Below are 23,154 nucleotides of genomic sequence, written 5' to 3'. Positions count from 1 at the left end.
CCCACAAGGTTCCTCGTAGGTGGTCTTATTAGAGAACGCGGCACGAAGCGGGGCCCTCAGCTCCGGGACCTAGCCGGGTTGCACAGGAGCATACGGAACCAAGCTCACTGTTGTCGACTCAGGGTGTCGCTCGACCCAACCCCCCAAATGACCGCTCACCACAACGTTGCTGGCACGACGCCGTGGATCGCTAAATCACCCAGGAAAGTCACATGCATTTAAGATGATTGTACGAGACAAAACATCCAATACCACCCAACAGACGTGTCTGAGGAGTGAAAGTCGGTAGGGGCACGAAGAGGGATACAAAGGAAAAAGAGCCGGGGGATGCGGGAATGGGTCGTCCTTTTATGCTTGGGGGGAATCCCCCCCATAATTCCCCATTCCCCCAGCGGAAACGCGTTACGCGCAGCAGATGGCCCGAGGGGGGCCAATTAAAAGAACACGGAGAAGGTAATATTGCCCAATTTCACACTACGAACGCGTTCTTTTCCTTCTCCTTTGGATTCTTTTATGATGGAAGCGCTTACGTTTTTGCATTCTGATTGGCTCAAAGAAGGATATCACTTGAACGAACCTTCTTGAATGACGACAGCCGTTCGCATGGACGTATTCTGATTGGCTCAACGACGACGGCGGGTGACGATTCGCAATCGTTGTGCATTCTGATTGGCTCAACGACGAGAATACGCAATCATTCTGCACTCTGATTGGCCCAACAATGTCTTTCTGCGACAATACGCAATCGTTCTGCACTCTGATTGGCTCAAGAACGATATCACACCATCACCGTCGTCGTTCTTGTGACGAACGAGGACTCGCATGAACGAACGCTGATTGGCTCAACGACGGTCGTCTGGTGATGAGTCTGGTCATGATGAGGTATTTTGTTCCTCTCAAACGAAAGGTTCGCATTGGGCTCGTTGCAAGATACGTTTGGAGACATGACCGTTCGTATGGGATGCTGCGCTGTAGATGGGACAGCTGCCAGCAAAACATTCATGATATGTGCATGATTTTTTTTGAACACTAACATAAGTGCGAATGTACGCCATGCATATCCCAGAGGATCTGTGTCAATTTATTATTGTCAATGTGTGAAAACTCAAGTCAAAACCAGTGCGAAAACGTCGTAGAGCTGGCTGGCCACTGCGCAGTCAAACGCGTAGCTTTCGGACGCGCTTTTTGATTACGTGAAATGTCCAGATATCGGCAAAAGTATTGTGCCGTAACTAATTCATCTTAGTAAGCAGTTACCATTCAACCACAGTTAACCAAAGGGCACCTTTTTTTGGCACACTGCAATCAAATTCCAATCACACTGCTATCGTGACTGATACGTCACTGTGCGCATTTGATTGAATCAATGCATTGCAATCTGCATCTTGGGCTGCCCCATTGGTGAACGGTGGTGGAGTGGTAGCTTGTTGGAGAGTTCAAATCCCGCAGGATGCAAAATGTTGCAGCATCTGTCAGCTTTTTTGTTGACAAGATAGGCCGGTTCAAATGTCTTCCAACATTGACAGTGGGCAATTTGATTACTTGTCCTTGTCATCAGAGATCAAGTCTCCGCAAGGTCCATTGGCATTTAGAATATGTCTTTACTGTAACAAAGATCAATCAGAGATCTGGAATTTGGATGTTTTGTCTCTGTACAATCATCGTAAAGTGATTGAGTGGGCTCAAGCCGGACTACCAAGTATTCTAATCCAGTCGGCTTGCATCAAAGGACTAAAAGTCCCGGAAGCTACATACTTTGATTGTATTTCCCGATCGAAAAGGTCTTGACTCCCAAGTTCATTTACCGTATTTGCCTGACAAATAAAGTTTAGTATTGTTGGGTAGATTCTCGGCTATGGGTGACATTTCCATACGGACAATAGATGGCATCCCAATCAAGATGTACAAAACACAAACAGATGAACGTTTGTAAACACTCCAGGGTTCTACAAGGGAATTGAACAAATACGTTTACTGTCCCGTCGCTAAACAGTTTATTGCAGTCATTCATCGGGTAACGATTGTGACAAGATGTATCCAAACAATACGAGCAAGCATATCAAGCAACCCTCGTATTGTACATCATCGTATTGAAATACTCTTGGTCAGATTGAGTTTTATTGTGGTCATCAGGCGGCGGTTTGTGTGGTCATGCAGGAGATAGGTGGTGCGAGAACCGATGCTCAAAGTTTACTGTTGATGTTGAATGCTCATTAAGGCCCAGAGTGTCACCGTACACTCTAGTTACGATCCATTGTTAGAATAGGTCTAGGTTACCTGTATCATGAATGCATATTGTCGGTTGTCGCTTTGTGTTAAAGCCGTGGGCATGGAACAGCAATAACGTCTAGTGTAGATATCAAGATAAACATCACATCCTAGGCAGCATCCCGCCCTAAAATGGCTAAATGGGAGAGTCGGTCACGTGAGAGTATTGTCGGCGATGCTCCTCGAAGATCTTCCCCGCCATCTTGTTGAGTTGAAGTTGATGGTCGAAAATGGGCGCTCAGTCAACAGAGACTTCCATGCCATCTCAAAGCAAAGTCCTCACCCTCCTGCGATCTCTTATATCGATACGGTCTACCACTCTCCAAGAGCAGTCTGTGGTAGACTTTCTCAAGACGTACCTGACGCAGCAGGGCTGGCATGTGCATCTGCAGCCGATCCCCGACTCTTCACCTGTCAGACATAATATTTATGCATATCGCTCCAAGCCCGAAACTGACAATATCCGGACAAATGTTAAAGTACTATTGAACTCGCATGTCGATACTGTCCCTCCGCACATTGAGTTGAGTGAGGATGACGAAAACCTATACGGGCGCGGAAGCTGTGATGCAAAAGCAAGTGTCGCCGCACAGATTTGTGCAGTCGAAGATTTGATTGAGGAGGGAAAGATAGCTGAAGAGGATGTTGGGTATGTGTCAATTCGTATACCAATTTGTAGCCCGAACTTATGGACTAAACCATATCACTCAGGCTTCTCTATGTCGTAGGCGAAGAGACGAATCACATTGGAATGATAGCTGCCAATTCCCTTAATATCAATGCTCAATATCTTCTTGTCGGGGAACCCACTGAAATGATGATAGCAGAAGGTCACAAGGGGATGATCAAAGCGGACATTGTCGTGAAAGGTCAAGCGGGACACAGTGGATATCCAGAACGGGGTAAATCAGCTATCGCTGCTTTAGTGGATATATTGCACGATTTGCAGCATACGGTAAGCTGATCATAGAAATACAGTCTACTGTCATTATCCAAAGTTGCTGACGGTCACACACTGAAAAGGAATGGCCAAGTGATCCCGTTTTGGGCGCCACTACTCTGAATCTCGGCCAGATATCCGGAGGAGTTGCAGCCAATGTCATCCCCGAAGATGCACGAGCGGATATATCTTTCCGTGTCTCGACGAATGCAGAACAGGTTGCTGCCCAACTACGGACCATCGTTGAGCAACCTCGTACAGATGGTGTGCATGTCACTCTCACTATCAGAGGGATGCAAAACCCTGTTAGATGTGAAACTGTAGACGTGGATGGTGTGGAAAAGTTTGTTGCGAGATATTTTACTGGTGAGAACTTTGTGTCCTCCGTCGACCTTTAGCAATTTACTCATTCGAATCGAAAGATATTCCATACCTGAAAGGAACACAAAAACCCCTCTTGTTTGGACCGGGATCAATTCTAGTGGCGCATTCAGAAAAGGAGTTTGTAAAGAAGGACGATGTCATTCGATCCGTTAGAATCATTAAACAGATTGTACAAAATTTGGTCCATAGGGCCGTCTGAAAACAACTACCGACAACAATTTATTTTAGGGAAGGAATTGAGCATCTTATAGAAAGTTAGCAACTAGTATCCTATTTCGTCAGCTTCACAGTATTAGCGCCATGTATATTCTATCGATCTATTCCTTGTTGACTAAGGATGAGTTGATTGCTTTGGTTAAGTTTACTGGTAACCTAGGTCAAGCTAGGTCATAGACATCCGACTGCACATGTTTACCGTATAACTTGACCGACAGCGGCCCGTAACTTGCTACAACTGCTTGAAAATGCAATATCAGAAGCTTCGAACGGGCTCAACTGTGTTTCACATTGGCTAAATCCGATCGAGCTTTCTGGGTCGAGATAAGAAAAGGATTGAGGAACTGACTGAGAAAACTGGCTAACAAACAAAAGATAGCTTGTTGGCAAACGGAAGGCCTACAGACGATAAATGAGCTGCTCCATTTTCGACTGGAACGAATTCAAAAAAGTCAAAGGGTGTACAACACGGTCATCGAAGGCGTTCAAGAAGAGACGGACCGATCCCGAGCGCGAGCAACGTGCACTCTCATATCATGATTCCTCCATAATATCCAAGTCATGCAGCCGGATACGGCTTTACCGATGCTAATAGAAGTAGCAGATGAGTTGTATATCTGGTAAAGGTTTATAGCCTATGCACTGTCATAGGTGCGTGCGGGTGCGAGTGTGGGTGTATTGGATGTTGCGATACCGCCACTCAATTATTACTGTCCTGGGAGAGACATAGTGCGGTCACTATTCTAGTCCTATCCTTGAATAACCAGGTCATGTGGACTCGGAAGACCGAGTAATGACCCATCGGTGGTATCTGGTGGAAGGGAATCTGCTCCCGCAGCCAAAATTGACACTGAATCTTTCCTCTGTCGCTTTGTCTCGGTTTCATCCTCCTCGTGGTGTCGCATCGTTGGAGCCAAAGGAATCATATCATCAACATGCCGTTCTATATACTGGAGATAAGCGTAAGGACTGGCATCACCGGCAGCGGTGAGACTTCCGAGCGGAGAGGGTTGAGGCAGATGTGTTGAAGCATCGTAGACAGAGGGAGATGGGTACACAGCGTGCAGATTTGAGAGGAAAGGAACAGGGTTCGCGTACATAAGGGTATCCGGCGGAAAGAACCTAGAGGCTTGGTCTGTTCTCAACAAGGTATTAATGGAGTTCGGGCGAGCCAGAGATGAGTATTGGTGAAGCTGCATCAGAGTGACATCTTGTAGTCGACAGATTAGATGAACGTCATGTTCACAGAGGCGCGCACTCACTTTACTCAACATCCACTGTGCTGTTCATATTCGGCTGCGCATCCCCACACTTTCTCACACACCCTGCCTGCAACTAATATGCATTGTTACAGTGCCAATAGATCGTGCAAAAGCATACATGGACAGCACAGCTTCTTAACAAGTCGAGCTTACCGATTCAATGAACGTCGCAAGCCATGTTTGTGGGCTGGTCCAAAGCTTGAAGCGAGGCTTTCACAACGCCGTAACCCTGATTCCATATTCCCGGGTCAATGACGTCGCTCTTTGGCGAATAATATAACTCTAAATGCACCCCAGTTTGTGGATCAGATCGCGACCGTTACTTTCCAGAACGCCGGTATCTCCGATCCATCACACCGGATCAAAGACCATCGCAGTTGAGTTCACGAAACCATAAACTCGGGTTGTTTAAGGTTATTAAGGTTAACAGACATCATTGACCCGCACTATGGAATGTTCGAATTGTGGAATCGATTGCGATTAGGATTTTAAAGTTTAAGCTCTGACGTCAATAACTCGACATTGTCGACAAGTTCCACTCGGATCGTCCCATCGTCCGGTTCCATACATGATCACCTCCCGCAGATTCCTCATGTTCATTTTAGCGCTATCTTTAGCGCTATCGTTAGCGGCGATATAGCAGGTCAGTCCTACTTGCGTATGGCTGTGTGACAAGAATGTACAAACGCTGACGCCACGTCCAATTGCCCTCGAATATCTTTTCACTTGAGCACTCACCTAAAACAAAGGCGGAAGCGGCCCAAATTCGGGGACTTGATTCGGGTGCATCTCGTCCTCGAACTTATGACCCCAAATGATAAACTTTGCCGATCGCAGTAGGAGATGGATGAAACGGCGCAGCAAATCCCATTATCTAATCTCATACTCACTATCTCGTCTGCAGTGAGGTTATGTTCATCGTCCTACTGAAGGCAGACTCCATGGGACATAGCTCCAAAAATATCCCCGAAATTGAGCAAACTTCCTTGTCTCGTCCATAAAATGATCATTTTCCAAACAATGCTATTTTCTGTAATTAGAGTCGCCAGATTCAAGTTTAGTCCTCTTCAGCCTCCGTTTCAGCAATTTCATTTTCTCCCGTTTGGACAATACAATAAGCTCAAACTCTCCGGCATCTCTGGCAGTAAGCGTATCGACACTCTTTTCAGCAAAGATGTTTCCAAAGGTTTGACTTCATACACAGCGCCATCGTAGGAATTGATGATCGATTTTACGAAAGGCTTTGCGGATCAATGCTTCCTTGCCATAGGCCAATGCAATGGCATCTTCCACCAAAAACGAGCAGCAATTCAATGGGATGTGAGGACACCTACCGTAGCATCGTGTATCCTTACCCCGAGACACGGACGGTAAGCATCATTGGTGCAAATCTCCAGGTGTGACAAATTAAAGTTCTTAAGGTATTCTCCTCCGATCCCATGGGAAGCTTGACCCATGGTTCGCCCATCAACTCTAGCACAAACTGCCCAACTTTACCGGTTTCTCAATTCGCAGACACCCATTGCAGTAGATGAAGGAGGAATGGGACGCTCCCATTTTAGGGCTGACAGTCAAGCGTAAGTGTTACGTCAAGAGAGAAGGCAAAAACCGCTGTTCCCGAGCGATTTGAAGATGGGTGAGCGAGACAATGATGGGGAGATGGGACAACGGTTGCGCCATTTTATGAGAGAAAGTCATCACTCCTGACTGCTATTGGCAACTGCGCAAAGGCGCATATTTTTTGCCAGATTCACACCGCGATTGGCTCCTCGCCTTGCATGGAAGTGCATCGGCAAGGGTACGGTCTCACGACCGGCATTCCTCGATCCCGAAACGAGCCTCTTGCCATCGTTGTACTGGGAGATGGAGCTCTGGTCAGAATTGGGTGACATATCGACAAAGAAATTGCATACAGACGCTGTGTTGTACGATTAATCGAAGAATCACGTACATCGCTCGTTTCCGCAATATATGTGATGGGCTTTGATGCACCGCTCTTGATTCTGCAGATGAATGTTCCCCTAGGGTTTTTACTTCCCGAGTGCGGCGGAAAAACTTTCTATAATTCTCTCCTACTTGGCATTGAAAGGAAAACTAATTGGCGAGTACACCAAGAATCGTTCCGGGTGTAAACGTAGCCAATCACTGACGAGCCCGTTCGCGTGTATAGTGACACGATGTACGGAGTGTGTACATGCTACGGGATTCGACTTGAATGTGGAATAATTCTCTTTGGTGCTCCGAGATTTATTCGGCAAACAACAACGTCATTGACCCGGGAATATGGATGGCCGCGGAAGCTTAATTTTCAACGGTTGGACCGGCAATGTAGGACATTTTGATTCGGGTAAGGGCCCACAAACTGGGGTCCATTAAGGGGATATGAAGAACCGCGTAGATTAAGGTTATGATCTCGATGTCATCGATCCGGGAATATGGAATACCATCGACAACTCGGAGCGCCCCGCGCGCGTGGATTAAGGATATGAATTCGATGTCATCGCTCCGGGAATATGGAATATGGTCGACAACTCGGAGAGGCGTGCAGATGAATTCGAAGTCACGGAATGTGGACAATTCGGAGGGGCCAACCGCCCGCGCGTGGGCATGCGTGCAGATGAATTCGATGTCATCGCTCCGGGAATATGGAATGCTGTAGACAACTCGGAGAGCGGCCAACCGCCCGCACGTGTAGATTAAAATTATGAATTCAATGTCATCGCTCCGAGAATATGGAATACTGTCGACAACTCGGAGAGCGGCCAACCGCCCGCGCGCGTGGATTAAGGTTATGAATTCGATGTCATCGCTCCGAGAATATGGAATGTGGACACCTCGGAGAGGGGCCAACCCCCTGACCTTGCGGAAGGCCGCTCGGCTCGGAGGACTGGTCTGGTCCACAAAATCGGGTGCATTAAGGTTATGGAAACAAGGGGATATTCTTCGGAGGAAGATTTTAAAGTTTTTACGATGTGTAGTTCAGAACAACACGTCATCCATGCGGGGTTATGGAATGTTCTTATTTCGGAGATGCACAATGACCTTCATTCTCGAATACATATGGGCATGGTTCTAGTGCGCATATAGAAGAGTGATATACTGAGTCGGTTCGCGCGGAGAGGACCACCATCCGGTCTACCCACTCCTTCATCGCTACTGCGCATTTTAAACTGGCTCGCACTCGGCTCATCCGCTATCCTCGTTGAGCCAGAGATGGGAGTGTCGTTCGTAGTATGTTGGCTGCTCAAAAACCCATTCGCAACTAGTATTCTCATGTTGCGCGTCGTGTTTCCATCACGTAGAGTAAAAACGCGCCGAGTCTTCTGTTCGCCGCTATACGCCGTATTTTCAGGTTTCTGCTGTCAGTCTTGAGCTTGTGTCTCGAAAAGCTACTTGCTCTTTGACCGGTGCATGAGCACAGTATCCCGTACCACTGCATGTGGACAAGACATGTACGGGAATTCCGCCGCCGTTTCCAGTGATTCGTCCGCTATCTCGGGAGTGCTTTCGACACCAGCCATTCCAGCGATTCAACAGATCTGCTGAGGAGTCATCGCTGATAGCGGATATTCGTCCATGGCACGGAATGATGTTGGGATCGCAGCCTCCTGCTGGTAGAACAAAGACTTCTACCTCTCTATACAAGAGTCACTCGGTCAAGGGCTACCAGTCAGCGACCGCTCATGATATCCGTCCAAAGGTTCATTCGGCGCATCAGATTAGAGTGAAACTTCGTCACCCAGAAGAAGCAGATGAAGGCAACCCGAGATTACACAAGTGGGACTTTGATATCAGAGTGATTGACGATTTTCTTGTACAGAGGAACACTGCAAAAATGCCTCCTTCCAAACCAAGACATCGTCGACCCATCGTCGACTTTTGCCGACGCGTCCAAGGTCGAGATGTCCTTCCGTGAAACGGATGGACCTTGGTAGCGCCAAGTTCCGTTCAGTAAAGAGTACACCAGGGCATGGACGGCGCGAGAACAAACAGTCCGAAAGAAGTAGGCCGAAGCCTACAGATGAGTTACCAGAGAGACAGAGTGATGTAGTTTTGATGTGGTTTTCTAGACGTGTCCGTGTTATTAACCATAACTTGGATGGAAAGTTGTCAAGCGAATTGTCTTTCGTTCTTTCGGTCATCGCAGTTGCGGAAATACATTCATTGTTCTATCGATACGTTCCGTGATGATATAAGACTCGACGAAAGTACTCGATCTCAAAATCACATAGCAATTCTTTCTCGTGAGTTTGACCATTGTGTGTTTTGCAATCCTGCGTACTAGTGCTGTCTTGTCTTCACCACCGACTCAGTACTCGTAGGGAGATCATGCGAGGGACATTCACACTGGATTAGCATGTTTCCAGTGCTTGGACCGCGGACCGGTTGACATTTCGGAAAATTGTCTCCGCCATTTCAGGTAACACGCATAAGCACTTTAAAATCCTAATTGAACTCATTCCCGAAAACTAGGAACCTGGGTCGCCCGCGGAAGCTTCTCTCTCTACAACTCGGGGCTAACTACGTCGTGAATTACGTCGTTTCTTTGTACAAATCGCGTAATAACCTAAAAAGCAAAATCGGATGTCTCTTCCCCCGAATCTCGGTCTCTGGTGTCTTTTGCCAATCCACCACTGCGGGTCAATGACGTCGTTGTCCTCGTTACCGAATACTTGGATCCAAGACCCCGTTGACAATTTCTGGAATTTCTGCTCACGTTTGTTCCATTTCGCGTAAGCAGCATAACTTTTCGGGACCAAGCCCCCTCTGAAGTATCAATAGATGGGATGACGAGACAGTTTCATTCGATCATATTTGCAACGTCTTAGAGGAGCGACCTCTATTATCATAACTCTCAAGAATATCTAGCACATCTCTCAGGCTAATCATGGCGACGTTGAGCGCCGCGATGCAGTACAAGCCGCGACACAGAGACTTTGCAAAGCCTCAGGGTTTGCCTGTCTTTTGCAGCCTCATTATACATATATCATAACTTATTACAGCTCCTCTTTCCAAAACTGCGCATTGTAGTTTTCGACCAAATCGCTCTCCTTGGCATATAAATTCTGCCAGTTCTGGAACCCACCACGTAAAATCAGAATCTCCTGCGGGGCTCCTTCACCTTCTTTAGCAGCTTCCTGCTGGCCACGCACCACAGCCGAGACTTGTTGATAGTGGTTCGCACACTTTGGACCTCGGACTAGGTTGAATGTTCTGAACGTTACAATCCCCACAGATATATGACTGCTGCAACTACAGAAACTCACCCTGTGACAGTGCGCAGTGGAATATGACTTTCGGCACTGAGTTGAGTGGTTCGACAAAATCGCGAGGACGGTCTAAGAATTCATGGCTTGGTATGTTTACGGCGCCTGGAATGTTGCCGAACTAAGGAAAATAGCATGAGCGTTTCAGTTTGTTAGGTTCAAGTATTCTCAAGCACGCAGACCAGCTTTTATCCGGCATCTTGCCGTGGTCAACCAACCCCAAAGTCTTCCCCACGAACATCAACTACAACATAGTCCTTTCCGGGAGTCTTTGTGGGATCACGAACGAGAGAGGCGAGTACTTCTGCATCAATGTATTTTGGAGCTCCCGGGGTTCCTGTCGATGACGATGACATGCTTTTGAATCTTTGCGTAAGTGCTTAATAAACTACGAATGACAGATGCTAGGTCTTTTTGGTTTGGTCATTTGGAGGTCCCCGGTCCTGGTAATTGACACTCTGCCTTCACTTGCCGCCAAATTGCGCGATCCTTGCCCAACCATGTCTTGTTGGCATGGAAACCTCCCAGCAGAATGTGGATCACTCTCTGTGTATTTGCGATTGCTAGCATTGACGATGAAAGTTCTCATTCCAACCTCCTCATGGGAAACCGCGTGGTTTACCACTGCCTTGATCATATCAGCCTATCTCTTTTTGCAGCCCGCATCATATGGTACAGTTGTAGAACCCAGTACAGGCGGGCGTCAGCTTGCCCATTGACACACAAAAATCTTTGTAGGAAGATTCCACGCAACGAATCGATATACACTTACGGTGCCAGGCAAAGCAGGCTGGTTCATTCAAGAATTAGTTAGTCCAATATGCTTTCTGCTATCCTTCTTTTCGGATCCTGAGCAAGTACAGCGACAAGCGGACATTAAACTGTTCTCACTTGGAACCGTCGCGTGCATATGCTGGACGTTGCATTACTTCAATCGAGTATTTGTATATACGTACAGGGCACCCCACATGAGTCCCACTCGCATTGAGATCGTTCTTGCGGCCATTTTGTTCAATTTGGTAAATGGGACGTGGAATGGAGCTGTGGCACGGAAATATGCAGAACGATCAATATGGGAGTATGACAAAAGAGCGTCCTTGTGTTGTGGTATCGCATTATTTTTGTGGGGAATGTACGTGAACATCATATCGGACAACGAATTGATGAGGTTGCGACGGCAAAAGGTGCCATGCCAGCAGGGGAGTGTAACACTGTCGAACGGGAGAAAGTATTTCATACCAGAGGAGAATATGCATCGGTTCGTTTCATGCGCCAATTACTTTGGAGAGATTGTTGAATGGACGGGATACGCACTTTTTATGGATGGTGAGACGGCCGCAGTGGGATTTTGGGTGTGGACGCTGGCGAATTTGGTTCCCAGGGCCGTCCAAACAAATAAGTGGTATCGACGAACTTTTGGGGAAAAGTACCCCAAGAATAGGAAAGCAGTGATACCCTTTGTACTATAGACATGACTAGAAGAAAACCAGATGCTTGGCTCGTGATCGATTGGGCACCGGTCGTGTTTTGACGCACAGGCGAGTACGACTTGTAGCGGTTATTGGCCAACATCCGGTTTGAGGTTTGAAAGAAACGACAATGGGAGAGTGCCGTGAAGGGAAGCTCCATGGAAAATGGACTGTTCTGTGTGTGCTACCTCTCAGTAGTCATGCACACCCACCACAGTCAACCCACCAACCAACCACATGTCAAAAGTGCTGAAGGCGTCTGCTCGCTCGGGCCTCATCGCCACATGAAAGGCATGTGCATGTTGCAGAAAGATTATCGCATAGCCTTGAATAAATTCTTGCTTCTCCATGCTCTCCACCCGGAACCAACGATCATCTTCGAGCAGCTTGGAGAAAAACGCGGAGCCATTCGGCGTCTGGACCTCCCACCAGGATTACGACTAATAAACTCCTTGTTTGGTCATATGATGTGGCACAGTCATCTTAGATGTATCACCCACCGAGTCAATACAAAGTTTGACTAATGTCTTAACTCCGCCCTTTTTCTTCCAGGTCTCCTTTCCAAACCCCATTTCACCAGGAACTTTCAGCCAGACGACGAGACAGTATGACAACGTCAACGACATTACCATTGGAGTTAGTACTGAACATTGCGCACCACGCACCGCTATCAACACTCGCCTCATTGCACAAGACGTGTTATACCCTACATGCGCACCTTCCTAGCCCCCAATCTGTCTTGCAGCAACACTTTGACAGGCTACTCCGAACGTCAAAAACCATTCACGAAGCACTGGGGCGTGCCCTTGTGGACAACACCTGGGAGCCAGGACCCCGAAGAACGCTCTTGAAGCTACTGGTGCAACACGGTGGTCAATGGGAGCGTGCCTTTGCTCACTTGTGGCATGCGGACAAAGCACTGCTGATTCAGTTTGGTGGGAGCATGCATAGTATTCAGGAAATTCATTTATGGGATCTGCAAACAAGGACGCTGAAAGGCGTCTGTAGCGAGTTTGCTGAAATCAAGGACGTGGACATGGTCAAGAGTTTTGTCCCCGCGTTGGGATTGTTTGAAGTCGCGGCATTGACGGGTTTGCCAGAGTTGGTCAAGGAAGCAAGTGAAATGTGGAGGGAATGGAGGGAATAATGGTAGCAGGTAGCAAACATTTCTTGTAAATAGTTTTTTTTTTTTTTGGTTACTGTACATGCAATGTGAAAAGGATATATTTGACCCTTACGAACTGAATGATTGAGATACGTCTTCGGTTAAGGTTAAGTCTAATCGGTAGCGTCCTACTGGTACTTGATATCGGACGTTCTGCGGCGGTAGGTAGTACTTGGTACTTTGTTACTGTCATCAAGTGTCAGGATGTCAACCTCACGTGGGGCTCAGAATACAAATAACTCTGCATCTGCACGATACAATGAGACATTTTCGAAGACTGGCCGCTTTTAATGGGCCAAATGGGGGTTCTGTATTTGTTATTTGCTCTACAGGGTGTTGTTGGGCGCAGTCGGAAGTCAGAAAGTGAAGGCCCAACTCTAATGGTACTGTCACTGCCGGTCCCATCAGTTGGCTATTGAAGGACTTTGACGATATATTTCGCCAGGATCTCCAACATGTAGTAACCGCTGACACAAGTACTTGTAGTATTGTCAATCAATCGTTTCCAAGTTTATCCCATAGCATGTCCAAGAAAATTGAGGATTCTACTCAGTCGCGCCGATCCTGCAGTGTCAAAAAAAAAACAAAAAACAAAGGGTAAGCCCAACCCCCACGCCACACCATGCAAGCGAACTCTCCACAATTTTTTGGATCGCCTTATCGCGATATTCACCACCCCACACAGTGTCCGAAAAACTCAATAATAGTGAACACGGATACTGGGATCCTCACCCCAAGCCCGACAAGATATCCATTCACGGAGCTTCCGACCCCCAACAAATCCATTTACGGAGCATCCAGCCCCCAACACTCCCTTTAACACTCGCATGAAAATTCAGCCTTACGTAAAGACATCATCAAAAGCTCCTCCCCTTTGTATCTTTGCTTCTCTTTGCCTTCTTGGACTGTAGTTTCAAAGATGTCTGCCATTACGACGACCGCATACGTCCATACGACTAGTCCGACGCCCCACTTTGTGAAATCGACTGTGGAACTTCCGCCGTTGGGGCCCAATGATGCCCTTATTGAGGTCTTGGCCTGTAGTATCTGTCACACGGACATGTACAGTTTTGGCATCGAAGGCATTGTTCCTGGACACGAAGTTGTTGGCCGAGTGCTTGATCTCGGCCCACAAGCCAAAGTAGATTCAGAGCAGACCACAGAGGCCGACGGAGTTGTTGGCATCACCGTCAAGATTGGAGATGTGGTTGGATTTGGCTATCTCCGATCTGCCTGCTTAAAGTGCGAGCTTTGTTTGAAAGGTTCTGAGATCTTTTGTCCAAAGCGCAAGATCTTTCCAGAAGGCAAATTATTTGGATTTGCCGAGAAGACGGTGTGGGATGCCAGGTTCCTCTATCCCGTCCCTCAAGGTTTGGAACCCAAGTATGCGGCTCCTCTTTTGTGTGCTGGGTACGTCAGAAGATGGCTTGCGATGTTCCCTTTCACTAGACACTAATCGAACTTTCTATACGTCCTTAGAGCCACCATGTTCAACTGTTTGTTTGAAAACAATGTTAGTCCAACCGCTAGAGTTGGTGTCATTGGAATTGGTGGACTTGGGCATTTAGGACTGCAATTCGCGAGAGCGTGGGGATGCCACGTTGTCGCTTTCAGTTCACGGGACAATAAAAAGGACGAAGCACTCAAAATGGGAGCGCACGAGTTCTGCACACCTCAAACCACTGGATCACTCGGCAAACTTGACTTCATTATTAACACCGTGTCCGCCTCCCTCGACTATGATTATTATTTCTCACTGCTGAAGCCCACCGGCATCTTTTGCACTGTTGGTGCGCAGGACGATAAGAAAGAATTGGAGATACGCGATCACACTGTCTTTATTTTGAGGAATATTCGATTTATGGGCAGCCTGGTTGCGTCAAGGGGGGCCATGTGCAAAATGTTGCAGTTTGCGAATCGACATGGAATCAAGCCTGTTATTGAGGAAGATGAGATGAGCGCACAGGCATTGGACACTTCGTTTGACAGGTTGACGAAAGGGTTAGTGAGGTATAGGACCGTCTTGGTAAATAAAAAGGCGGCAGAGGGGGCGGTTACTGCTCAACTATAACGTGTACCCTGTGGAAGTGTAACGTCCTCATAATAATTGAAATCTGTAACTGGCGGTATTTTGCTTTTCGCCACTCTTTGTACTTGGGAGACCCTCCTGCCTTCAACATCCGGTTTATCTGCAGGATACAGGTTCATATGAGATCAAAGTCGAATTCGTCTCACCTTGGAGCGAATCCGTCAGCCGTTGAGGGATGGCCTAGGGCGGGAACACCCTGCATGAGGCAGGCTCCTGCTGGCTCCTGTTGGCTCCTGCTGAATGCAAGGGAGAAAGGCTTGGCAGCGTTTTCACCCGCGGATAATTGAGTTTGAAGATGGGATACCTTATCATGCAATCTTGACCTTACTAATAAGATGTTAAAGTCTGCTGATCTTCCCTCCTTCAGTCATCCCCCCCCTCATCAACGTACAATTGCTTATTATGAATGCATTTTGCATTTGCGCAACGACGCACGTTCATGAACAATTCGTATCTGGACGTGGCTCATCCCTAATTGCCCCAATTTGAGTCAAGTCACGGTGAGTCAGTGTTCGGGCTTGTTCGCGCAACATTCTCCATCGCATGAGCCATCAGCATTGCAACTCCAACTGTAACCATACACTCTCGACGCTGTACACACAGTCCCTCACAGAGCTCGACTTTGAACGGTCAATTCATGGCTGTGCTCAACGTGGAGATGTGGCAAAGGTCAGGAAATGGCTTTTGAAATGTTGTCCTGATGAACGAGATCGTGCAGGATACACGGCCCTGGTAGGCAAGAGTGTGCTCAACGTGGGCATACACAATAGTGAAAGATTGAATCTGGTTCCAAAAAGCACTATGCGGCCCGTCAGGGACATGTCGATGTTTGCAGAGTCATTCTCGAAAGCGGAGGAGACCCAAATGCGAAAACGCACGAGATTGGGGCGACAGTACGTGCTACATTTCCCTTTGAATATCTGCTTGATAGCACGCATCCAAATGCCTCTTTCAATACAGCCACTTCATAAAGCAATTCTTTCCCGTAACTTTCCGACGGTTGACCTCCTTCTCTCTTATGACGCACTAGCTGATATGGCAGATAATGACGGGCGAACACCATGGCATGTAGCCGCTTGCGTTGGGGATGTAAACATTCTCAGAAGAATGCTTCAGATCTCGAGAGGGGTGGCTATGGTGAAGGATAAGCACGGGAGATTACCTGTTGATCTCGCAAAGAGTGAGGAGATTGTCGTCATACTACAGTGATCTCATGCTATGTACATCGATTGGGACGCTTGCCTTGTTTGTTTTTTATTTGTTTCTTTGCTTGCAATGGCGGGTATTCACCAAAACGTGAACCCGGGCCCGGGCTTTTTTGTGAAATTCCCGCCCATACTCTATGTGTACAGCATCTGGCGGGTACGCCGTTCCGCTGCATTGGACTCAATACAAAGAATGAAAGGGAAATCATTATTAAGGGATCACACTACAAAAACTCTCCAAAACCCCGCTATGAACACATGGGCACGGTATATACAGAAAAGAGAGATGGGGTTTGGCTAACAAGGATAAACAAACATGTGTGTGTGAGAGGTCCACTATTTACAGCCCAGCCCGACATCGTCCGTGAATGGTGCTGACTTTCAATTTGGAAGATCAGACTGATCTCTCGCCACAAGTGCTCGCACGCACTCACTTTGGTGCTTGCGTGCTTGACTGGTACGGCGGAATGCAGCACCGCAAATGCAGAGGAGGATGGGTGGTGTGTGCTGGGATTTCCGGTGACGAGAGAGGTCGGCACTACGGAAATCTAGTGAATGGAAAAAAGCATGAGGATATGAAAAAGAGCATATGCAGTAATGCAAGTGAAACTTACAAGAGCGAGGACATTCTGTGCAATGGAAACGACGAACACGGACAGAGTCATGGACTTGCATGTGCTATGATGGAGCCAAGCGTTAACAAGCCAGCACAAACAAGAGGTCGTCCACCAGAGTCATCGTCGTCCATGACAAGAGTTTCCCTTGATTAGGGAGAAACACACCTCTCTCAAGTTATAGTTCCGCGTGAATCTCCTTCCACAAACTGTACAGGGAAACGTCTTTTTGCTCCTTCCTCGCGGGGGAGGGGCGCCGGCAATGCCCAGCTTTTTCGGGTCTGACGCGGTTTCTGCATAAAGTGGGATATCTGGCATACCGCCGCTGGCATCGCTGGCTGGTGACGGGGGGCTGTCAACCGCGTCGTACATGGTGCACGGCGATAGAATGCGTTCATGATCACTTGGAGGATTTGGAGGAGACGGAAAGCTGTTGGAAAATATCATGCTTGATGGCAGAGGCTGGCAAGTATATTGCTGCGGTAAGGTTATAGATGCGTTGACGTACAGGGATGTGGTGGAGAGAGCGGGGGATGGGACATAACCCGATGATGACATGGTGGGCAACGTCAGTGGGATAGTGTGCATCAAGAGCTCAGGATCGAAAGAAGGCTGAGAATAAGCCATATTGAGGTCGTCCATCACGTAATCGTTGGGCAAGGATCCGAAAAAGTCTTCAAATTCGTCGGGGCAAGGCATTATTTTGGAAGGAGCGTACAGCGGAAAGTCGTGTCGATGTGCTTGCATGAGGGGCTCACAAAATGCCAGGGAAATGACTTTTCCGGTGAAATGTTATAACGGGTTGCTGGTAGAGACGCGAGGAAAGAGGCAAATGGCAGCAATGGCAGTGCGGATTAAAAAAAAAGACAGAGGTTTTTCCAATCAAAACCTCCCCGGAATTGCGCGTGCGTGTGTGTTTTGTGGGGTCGGTTTTTGGGGGCAGAGCGAAGGAAGGGGGGAGTAGATTAAACACGCATTATATAGTAGCCGAGCGTGCGTGCGCTGGTAATGTTCAACAATTTGTGTACTTGTTTTTTTTTTTCCTTTGACGCTCGGAAGCTCAGGGCGAAAACATCTCAAAAAAAAAGAGCGTATCACCACACATGATGCATTTCCCGTTTCAATTGTCACAACACATGCCTTTTAGATCTCCTGAAGATGGAATGTGTGTGCAGAAAAAGGGAAAATAAAAAAAAGCCGAAAGAGAGATGAGCACGGCAAGTGGCCCTTGCTTGTGTGTTGGGGGACTTCATCACGAGTGTCGACCGCTTCCCGGCTTGCCCACCTTTCTTACTCATTCAAAAAAAAGGCCACGATGCCCTGCAACGTCAGCGCCGTGGATGGGGAAAATGAAGGGGCGGCGCGTTACCTCAAATCAAGCGGGTTATCAATCCAACGGTCTAGCATGCCGTAAGGGAACCCAAAGGATACTCTACACACAACAAATATTGTCTTTCTTGTCACTTTTGTGTCGCTGGATTCGGGTAAAAGAATCTCGTGGCTTACCAGTCTCCGTTGACCCTCCGATCCGTTTTTCGCCTCCTGCATGACAGTGGTACAATCAATTTCCCTGGATTGGGATTTGGTATTATGTCAAGATCGTTTCCATTTACCGGATTTTCGCAGGATGAAGCGAACGCCCGTGGATTTTGAGCCACGGGAGGACATTGAATTACTAAAACTTGGAGGGATCGGAACCTGGAGCGTAAAAGTATAGAGCACGCACTCCCAAATTTCTTTTCGAGAATTCTAATCCTTATTCGGATTAGGACTTTTTGTATTTGTCAATCCACCTATATCGGCAAGTCTGAAAAGTAGGTTTTGTAGCAAACTCCCCCCTCAGCCTTTTACTCATTTGTACCAATGAAAAGTCGGAAAGCGTGAACGACCTGATGGTGACTCGTCGGATACTCCAGCTTCCGAGAGGCGGGAAACTATCCCTGACAAAAATAGCTTCAAATTAAAGGCGCGTGCATGATTACCAGGCTTTCGTAACAAGCGATACCAATGGCTCGATTTACGGTAATCGATGCCTGCAGCATCTGATAAGGTGAGTAGTACCTCCGTACTGGCCCTGCTTCCCGATGACCGAAACAGATGACAAAGAGCTGTCCACGATTGCAATAGTCGCATTACTACCGTCCAGTTCCAATTTGCCATGGGTGATCGATCGCACGGTACTCAAGTTTGCTTTTGTATTTTTCTTTTTCCATTATCCATGGTCGCCGTTCCATGATTGGTAAATGCTGATTTTCTTTAGTTTTTCGCATCCGCTCATTTATTGCCGATTCAGCCACGGTGGACCCTGCTGCGCATTCGCACTACTCTGGACTCGTTATCCCTGCAACCCGTGGGCCTGAAATATCCTAACATCCAGGTTACGTCAATTGCATCCAATTTTACTTGTATTCATATATCATCATATAGTATGCATGCAGAGTCATCGACAGCCTTTCCGATATACTGCGCCAACAAAGTCGACCTGAACACAGTCGATCGCTTTGAGACACAGGGACTTTTTTTGCATGCTACCTGCTTGACGAATTGGCCTGAAGGATGGCGTATTCGCCAGTGAGCGGAAGTACTCAGCTCACCTAATGTGCGCTTACTTGGAGTCATAATCAACTAATTTTTATCATGCATAAAAACGTGTCTGCATTTATTGGACGTTGCTTCACACAATTTCATAGACACTCGGGCGTCCGGGAGCTCCCAAAAGACATTGGTAGAATATACACTACATAAGATCGCTGTACAACTGAAGCAGACACTCGGGACGCTCCGAAAATTACATATTACTTGGAGCCAGGAAAATTCTATTTCAGTATCTGGCGGCTTTCTTTTTAATCTACGCGGAAACGTACAGGCTGGAGATCGTATCTCCATAGCGATCGAGATTTTGGCCGATCACCGATTCACCATAGCATGTGTATGTGTTCCCCTCCTACGTCATTGTCGACACTAACGTTACCGTCGCAGATGCTACAACGATTGTAGTTAGCGAGGGTTGGGCCGCACTACGTATTGAGATCACGGGAATGAAAGATACGACGGACCTCGATTTCTTACGGGATCTTCTACTCGCCACATTGCACTCAAAGATTGGGGCTTGACGTGTTCCACAAAATGTTTCCTCCACATCCGTATAAACTCTTCCAGCTCGTTTTCGGACATTTTTCGGACAACAACCTCCCCATGCTCTTCAAAGTCATCCGATCTGCTCAGTAAAGGGAGCCCCAGCGCTTGTTTGAGAACCTCATCATCAATACTCCCGTCGACCCCAAAGAATTCACGAATCTGGCTTTCCAATTCTTTCAATCTCCATGCGGGTATTTTGTTATCTTTGAGTAAAAGTGCTTTGGCAGCTGCGTGCAACCGCCGGTGTTGTGGATGAGGGATGTATCCACGTCCTTCGAGTGGGATATCGTATTTCTTTGCATATTCCTTCTTTACACTCAGAGCCTTGCTTTCGTATGCATCATGGCAGCGGTTGCAGAGAAGGACAATATCGTGCGAAGCATGCGATTTTATTTCAAGTGGCATGAACTTTCTATATTGAAAAGGTACTGTCCTGCTTTAAATACCATCGTAGCCAAAAAGCGAGCTCGGACAGTAACTCTTACCAATATGATGCGACGTCAACCGCACTTGCCCTCCACATCCGACGCAAATGTTTTCTCGGTCTTCTAGATAATATTCCTCCCCTTCGCCGACTCTCCCGTTTCCTTTGGGCTCAAACGTCAACTGTATGACTGTGCGTGATTCATTCAAGGATATCGCAAGCTTTCGATTGAGGTACCATTCTACTTTCTTCCTTTTCAAAGTAAACGGTTACCAAGAGTGCCTTGTTCAGGAATGCTTGTGAGTGTACCAACCGTGAACAACGAAACATTAAGGCACCGCGGGGAGAATAGACGCTGTAGTTTTCATACAGAGGACTTTGCCGCGACGGCATAGTAACACTGTGAGCTGAAGTGGAGTCTGACTCTGATCCTTCTCTGTCTGAGGACATTTAGTGCCGTGAATGGAAGATCACCATATCCATAATGTTTGTGCCGCATGTACGCAATGACCATGACATGTTAGCAGTAAATACTTAATGTGACTCGATCCTCTTTTTAGAGCAAACCGGAAAGAACCGGAGTGAACGACATGCTCGCTGTCTCCGTCTCCGTGATCGACCCTTTGTTATACATGAACGTTTAACGGCGTTTGCAACAGGATAGCTCCTAGAATTTCCCGATGTTGGGAACCAAATGCCGTCATGAAAGATACAAAAATAAAAAAGTGTGTTTGGTGTCAGATATTAGTTTCATCTGTTCTTCATGCAACTCACATAGGTCTCGATTTTGGATTTAAATCCCAATATGGAAGGTTCCGGATAGGCGTAAAACAAGTAACAAGAACTGGATTTTTTTTAAACAGTTCCGACGGTCTCATGTTGACTAAAGAATAGCTAGCCTAGAGCGGAATGATTGCATAAAAGCAGAAGGTGGCACCCCAGATACCCATCTCAGTATCCCCGGAGACCGGAAGGCACCAGAATGTACAGGGACCACTAAAAGCGATAGAACAATAACCTCCCGGTAACGACGTGAATTACTGGAGACTTTCTCGCTATAGAGGGCGTAAGGTGGCGATTGTCTCGTCGCCGCGGAACAAGCACACACGAAACGATGGCATCTCTGATGGCTGCTCCGCCTACCACAATTTCTGGCCAAGCCTTCCCCGTGGCAAACCAGACCGTCAATCAATCCAGTCCGACAATGGCCGATAGCACTCCGTTGTTCGCATTGAAAGCAGTGGTGGACCTGATACTCCGCGCTTCTGCTGTGGCCATGTTAACGATGAATGTCTTGATGTGGTTGCTGGTACTACGAAAAAAGCAATCATCGCTCAGGATCCTTGTTGGTGCGTGCATCGGCACGTACCTAGTGGGTGTACTCTGCACTATGCTACCAAAAATTCAGGCGGCACCAAACAGTCCCATCCTCACGATCGGAGTCGGAGTAGGATGCTTCATGTTCAGTTACGAGGTTTTCAATTGGGTCTTGTACCTTCGTTTCTCCATAATCACGGCCTTTGAACGACGGCTGCGAATTGCTACTCTCATTTGGCTGGGATTGGAGTCGCTCGCTGCTGGAGCAAACTATATATTTTGGGTGTATGAGAGCGTCACGAAGAATGAGTCCCCAGGCGCGGAGAAAATGTTCACTTTTTTGAGTGTCGTGCAAGCTGTAACTGCCTTTTATTTGTCGACTTGTGAGTATATGTTATTGTATTTTATTTGCAATCCCGGAAATCTGAACCCAATGTTTTTTGTTTAAGATTTCGTCGTGAATTATTACCTTCCCATGTTGCGGCAGAACCGGCAAGGTGTATCACTCTTTACACGTTTTTTCACCACAGGTTTTTTGTATCTGTGCGCTGAAACCCTCTTACACTGCACCTTCACCATCACATCGAATTTTGCGGTGAACTACCGTAGCGGAATAACCGCCCTAGTAACGGCAATCCGTTACAACATTTTCATTTTGTTCATTCTCGCCCTACGTCGGGAGTACAACCAATCGGCGTCTTTTACGCTTTCCCCACCGCACGTCCGACGACCGAACCGAGTGTTGGATGCTGAGCATTTACAACAAGTCGGCGTTAAGGGAACGTTTGACGATTGGGTGGTAGACGAGTCAGTTACGCCTGTATCACCAACACCTCCACCAGCAGCATTTGAAAGGGAGAATCAAAAGATGGCTGAGGTTCGTGCCCCAGAACCTCGATCTTTGGGGAAACTACGAGAAAAATAGCAATTTCTGTGTGTAGATAGACATTTTGTAAATACCGGTATATTTGTTCCATATCTGTTTTTCGCTGTGGCTGTAACATGTGGACAGGGTGATCTGCTGAGCAACTCTAAACCTTTATAAACAAGCTGTGGATACACCCCAGCCAATACATCCGCTTGTCCAAACAAGATCTGGAGCAACTTTGATATCTCAAAAGGTTATTAAATCATATGGCCATGCATTCCATCCATCCCACTCTATCCAAAAGAGTCACATCTCACGGGCCGAGATTCCGGACCATGCGATCGGATATAACCAGAATATCATGGATCATCCTCTACCTTAATGTAAACCCATAAATGGGAACTTTTGGTTGTTGGTAACTCGGTGCAATGTTCCTTTACAGGATCAGCATCCATGACCCAGGACTCTGGAACGCTCACTTCTAGACCTCGCAGAGACCCACAAAGGCACTAGATTCATTTGTTGAAC

The 23,154-nt window shown here is 47.2% G+C and overlaps 10 protein-coding genes across 10 annotated transcripts; 6 read left to right on the top strand and 4 right to left on the bottom strand.

Moving 5' to 3' along the window:
* Positions 1–2,446: 2,446 nt before the first annotated feature.
* SPPG_02868 (uncharacterized protein) lies at positions 2,447–4,130 on the top strand. The gene is made up of 4 exons (XM_016751156.1): positions 2,447–2,917; positions 2,980–3,223; positions 3,292–3,574; positions 3,631–4,130. Exons 1-4 carry the CDS (start codon positions 2,499–2,501, stop codon positions 3,789–3,791), a joined length of 1,107 nt encoding a protein of 368 aa, XP_016610440.1. The 5' UTR covers positions 2,447–2,498; the 3' UTR covers positions 3,792–4,130.
* A 273-nt stretch (positions 4,131–4,403) lies between these two features.
* On the bottom strand, positions 4,404–5,007 carry SPPG_02867 (uncharacterized protein; the record flags this gene model as incomplete). Its single annotated transcript, XM_016751155.1, has 1 exon — positions 4,404–5,007. The coding sequence occupies one exon, from the start codon at positions 5,005–5,007 to the stop codon at positions 4,558–4,560; it is 450 nt and encodes a 149-aa protein (XP_016610439.1). The 3' UTR covers positions 4,404–4,557.
* Positions 5,008–9,853: 4,846 nt separating this feature from the next.
* On the bottom strand, positions 9,854–10,801 carry SPPG_02866 (uncharacterized protein). Its single transcript, XM_016751154.1, has 3 exons — positions 10,556–10,801; positions 10,338–10,458; positions 9,854–10,270 (listed from the first exon to the last, which is right to left on the bottom strand). Exons 1-3 carry the CDS (start codon positions 10,691–10,693, stop codon positions 10,068–10,070), a joined length of 462 nt encoding a protein of 153 aa, XP_016610438.1. The 5' UTR covers positions 10,694–10,801; the 3' UTR covers positions 9,854–10,067.
* Positions 10,802–10,837: 36 nt separating this feature from the next.
* Positions 10,838–12,037, top strand: SPPG_02865 (uncharacterized protein; the record flags this gene model as incomplete). Its single annotated transcript, XM_016751153.1, has 2 exons — positions 10,838–11,009; positions 11,076–12,037. 2 exons carry the CDS (start codon positions 10,838–10,840, stop codon positions 11,804–11,806), a joined length of 903 nt encoding a protein of 300 aa, XP_016610437.1. The 3' UTR covers positions 11,807–12,037.
* A 246-nt stretch (positions 12,038–12,283) lies between these two features.
* Positions 12,284–13,038, top strand: SPPG_02864 (uncharacterized protein). Its single transcript, XM_016751152.1, has one exon. The coding sequence runs from the start codon at positions 12,414–12,416 to the stop codon at positions 12,951–12,953; it is 540 nt and encodes a 179-aa protein (XP_016610436.1). The 5' UTR covers positions 12,284–12,413; the 3' UTR covers positions 12,954–13,038.
* Positions 13,039–13,611: 573 nt separating this feature from the next.
* Positions 13,612–15,124, top strand: SPPG_02863 (uncharacterized protein). Its single transcript, XM_016751151.1, has 2 exons — positions 13,612–14,381; positions 14,451–15,124. Exons 1-2 carry the CDS (start codon positions 13,891–13,893, stop codon positions 15,040–15,042), a joined length of 1,083 nt encoding a protein of 360 aa, XP_016610435.1. The 5' UTR covers positions 13,612–13,890; the 3' UTR covers positions 15,043–15,124.
* Positions 15,125–15,431: 307 nt separating this feature from the next.
* SPPG_09064 (uncharacterized protein) lies at positions 15,432–16,528 on the top strand. The gene is made up of 3 exons (XM_016757218.1): positions 15,432–15,792; positions 15,858–15,953; positions 16,021–16,528. Exons 1-3 carry the CDS (start codon positions 15,604–15,606, stop codon positions 16,267–16,269), a joined length of 534 nt encoding a protein of 177 aa, XP_016610434.1. The 5' UTR covers positions 15,432–15,603; the 3' UTR covers positions 16,270–16,528.
* On the bottom strand, positions 16,451–18,167 carry SPPG_09063 (uncharacterized protein). The gene is made up of 3 exons (XM_016757217.1): positions 17,048–18,167; positions 16,880–16,943; positions 16,451–16,813 (listed from the first exon to the last, which is right to left on the bottom strand). Exons 1-3 carry the CDS (start codon positions 17,624–17,626, stop codon positions 16,647–16,649), a joined length of 810 nt encoding a protein of 269 aa, XP_016610433.1. The 5' UTR covers positions 17,627–18,167; the 3' UTR covers positions 16,451–16,646.
* A 1,389-nt stretch (positions 18,168–19,556) lies between these two features.
* SPPG_02861 (uncharacterized protein) lies at positions 19,557–22,841 on the top strand. The gene is made up of 6 exons (XM_016751149.1): positions 19,557–20,442; positions 20,570–20,674; positions 20,733–20,927; positions 21,002–21,166; positions 21,254–22,141; positions 22,208–22,841. Exons 5-6 carry the CDS (start codon positions 21,556–21,558, stop codon positions 22,681–22,683), a joined length of 1,062 nt encoding a protein of 353 aa, XP_016610431.1. The 5' UTR covers positions 19,557–20,442; positions 20,570–20,674; positions 20,733–20,927; positions 21,002–21,166; positions 21,254–21,555; the 3' UTR covers positions 22,684–22,841.
* On the bottom strand, positions 19,824–20,891 carry SPPG_02862 (uncharacterized protein; the record flags this gene model as incomplete). The annotated part of the gene is made up of 4 exons (XM_016751150.1): positions 19,824–19,861; positions 19,936–20,445; positions 20,503–20,693; positions 20,755–20,891. The coding sequence occupies 4 exons, from the start codon at positions 20,889–20,891 to the stop codon at positions 19,824–19,826; spliced, it is 876 nt and encodes a 291-aa protein (XP_016610432.1).
* Positions 22,842–23,154: the final 313 nt, after the last annotated feature.

Source organism: Spizellomyces punctatus, assembly GCF_000182565.1.
Source record: "Spizellomyces punctatus DAOM BR117 chromosome Unknown supercont1.4, whole genome shotgun sequence".
NCBI lineage: Eukaryota > Fungi > Chytridiomycota > Chytridiomycetes > Spizellomycetales > Spizellomycetaceae > Spizellomyces > Spizellomyces punctatus.
This window is presented reverse-complemented; position numbering and strand designations above follow the sequence as displayed.

Coding starts and splice junctions, on each gene's coding strand:
- SPPG_09063 (XM_016757217.1), bottom strand. CDS start 17,626: ATGCAAGCACATCGACACGACTTTCCGCTGTACGCTCCTTCCAAAATA. Junction 16,944..17,047: donor GGAACTATAACTTGAGAGAG/GTGTGTTTCTCC, acceptor GCTCCATCATAG/CACATGCAAGTCCATGACTC. Junction 16,814..16,879: donor CACAGAATGTCCTCGCTCTT/GTAAGTTTCACT, acceptor TCCATTCACTAG/ATTTCCGTAGTGCCGACCTC.
- SPPG_02866 (XM_016751154.1), bottom strand. CDS start 10,693: ATGTCATCGTCATCGACAGGAACCCCGGGAGCTCCAAAATACATTGAT. Junction 10,459..10,555: donor TTCGTGGGGAAGACTTTGGG/GTTGGTTGACCA, acceptor TATTTTCCTTAG/TTCGGCAACATTCCAGGCGC. Junction 10,271..10,337: donor CCACTGCGCACTGTCACAGG/GTGAGTTTCTGT, acceptor CATTCAACCTAG/TCCGAGGTCCAAAGTGTGCG.
- SPPG_02861 (XM_016751149.1), top strand. CDS start 21,556: ATGGCATCTCTGATGGCTGCTCCGCCTACCACAATTTCTGGCCAAGCC. Junction 22,142..22,207: donor TGCCTTTTATTTGTCGACTT/GTGAGTATATGT, acceptor TTTTTGTTTAAG/ATTTCGTCGTGAATTATTAC.
- SPPG_02863 (XM_016751151.1), top strand. CDS start 13,891: ATGTCTGCCATTACGACGACCGCATACGTCCATACGACTAGTCCGACG. Junction 14,382..14,450: donor GCTCCTCTTTTGTGTGCTGG/GTACGTCAGAAG, acceptor ATACGTCCTTAG/AGCCACCATGTTCAACTGTT.
- SPPG_02868 (XM_016751156.1), top strand. CDS start 2,499: ATGGGCGCTCAGTCAACAGAGACTTCCATGCCATCTCAAAGCAAAGTC. Junction 2,918..2,979: donor ATAGCTGAAGAGGATGTTGG/GTATGTGTCAAT, acceptor CATATCACTCAG/GCTTCTCTATGTCGTAGGCG. Junction 3,224..3,291: donor TGCACGATTTGCAGCATACG/GTAAGCTGATCA, acceptor CACACTGAAAAG/GAATGGCCAAGTGATCCCGT.
- SPPG_09064 (XM_016757218.1), top strand. CDS start 15,604: ATGAGCCATCAGCATTGCAACTCCAACTGTAACCATACACTCTCGACG. Junction 15,793..15,857: donor GTGCAGGATACACGGCCCTG/GTAGGCAAGAGT, acceptor GGTTCCAAAAAG/CACTATGCGGCCCGTCAGGG. Junction 15,954..16,020: donor CGCACGAGATTGGGGCGACA/GTACGTGCTACA, acceptor CTTTCAATACAG/CCACTTCATAAAGCAATTCT.
- SPPG_02864 (XM_016751152.1), top strand. CDS start 12,414: ATGACAACGTCAACGACATTACCATTGGAGTTAGTACTGAACATTGCG.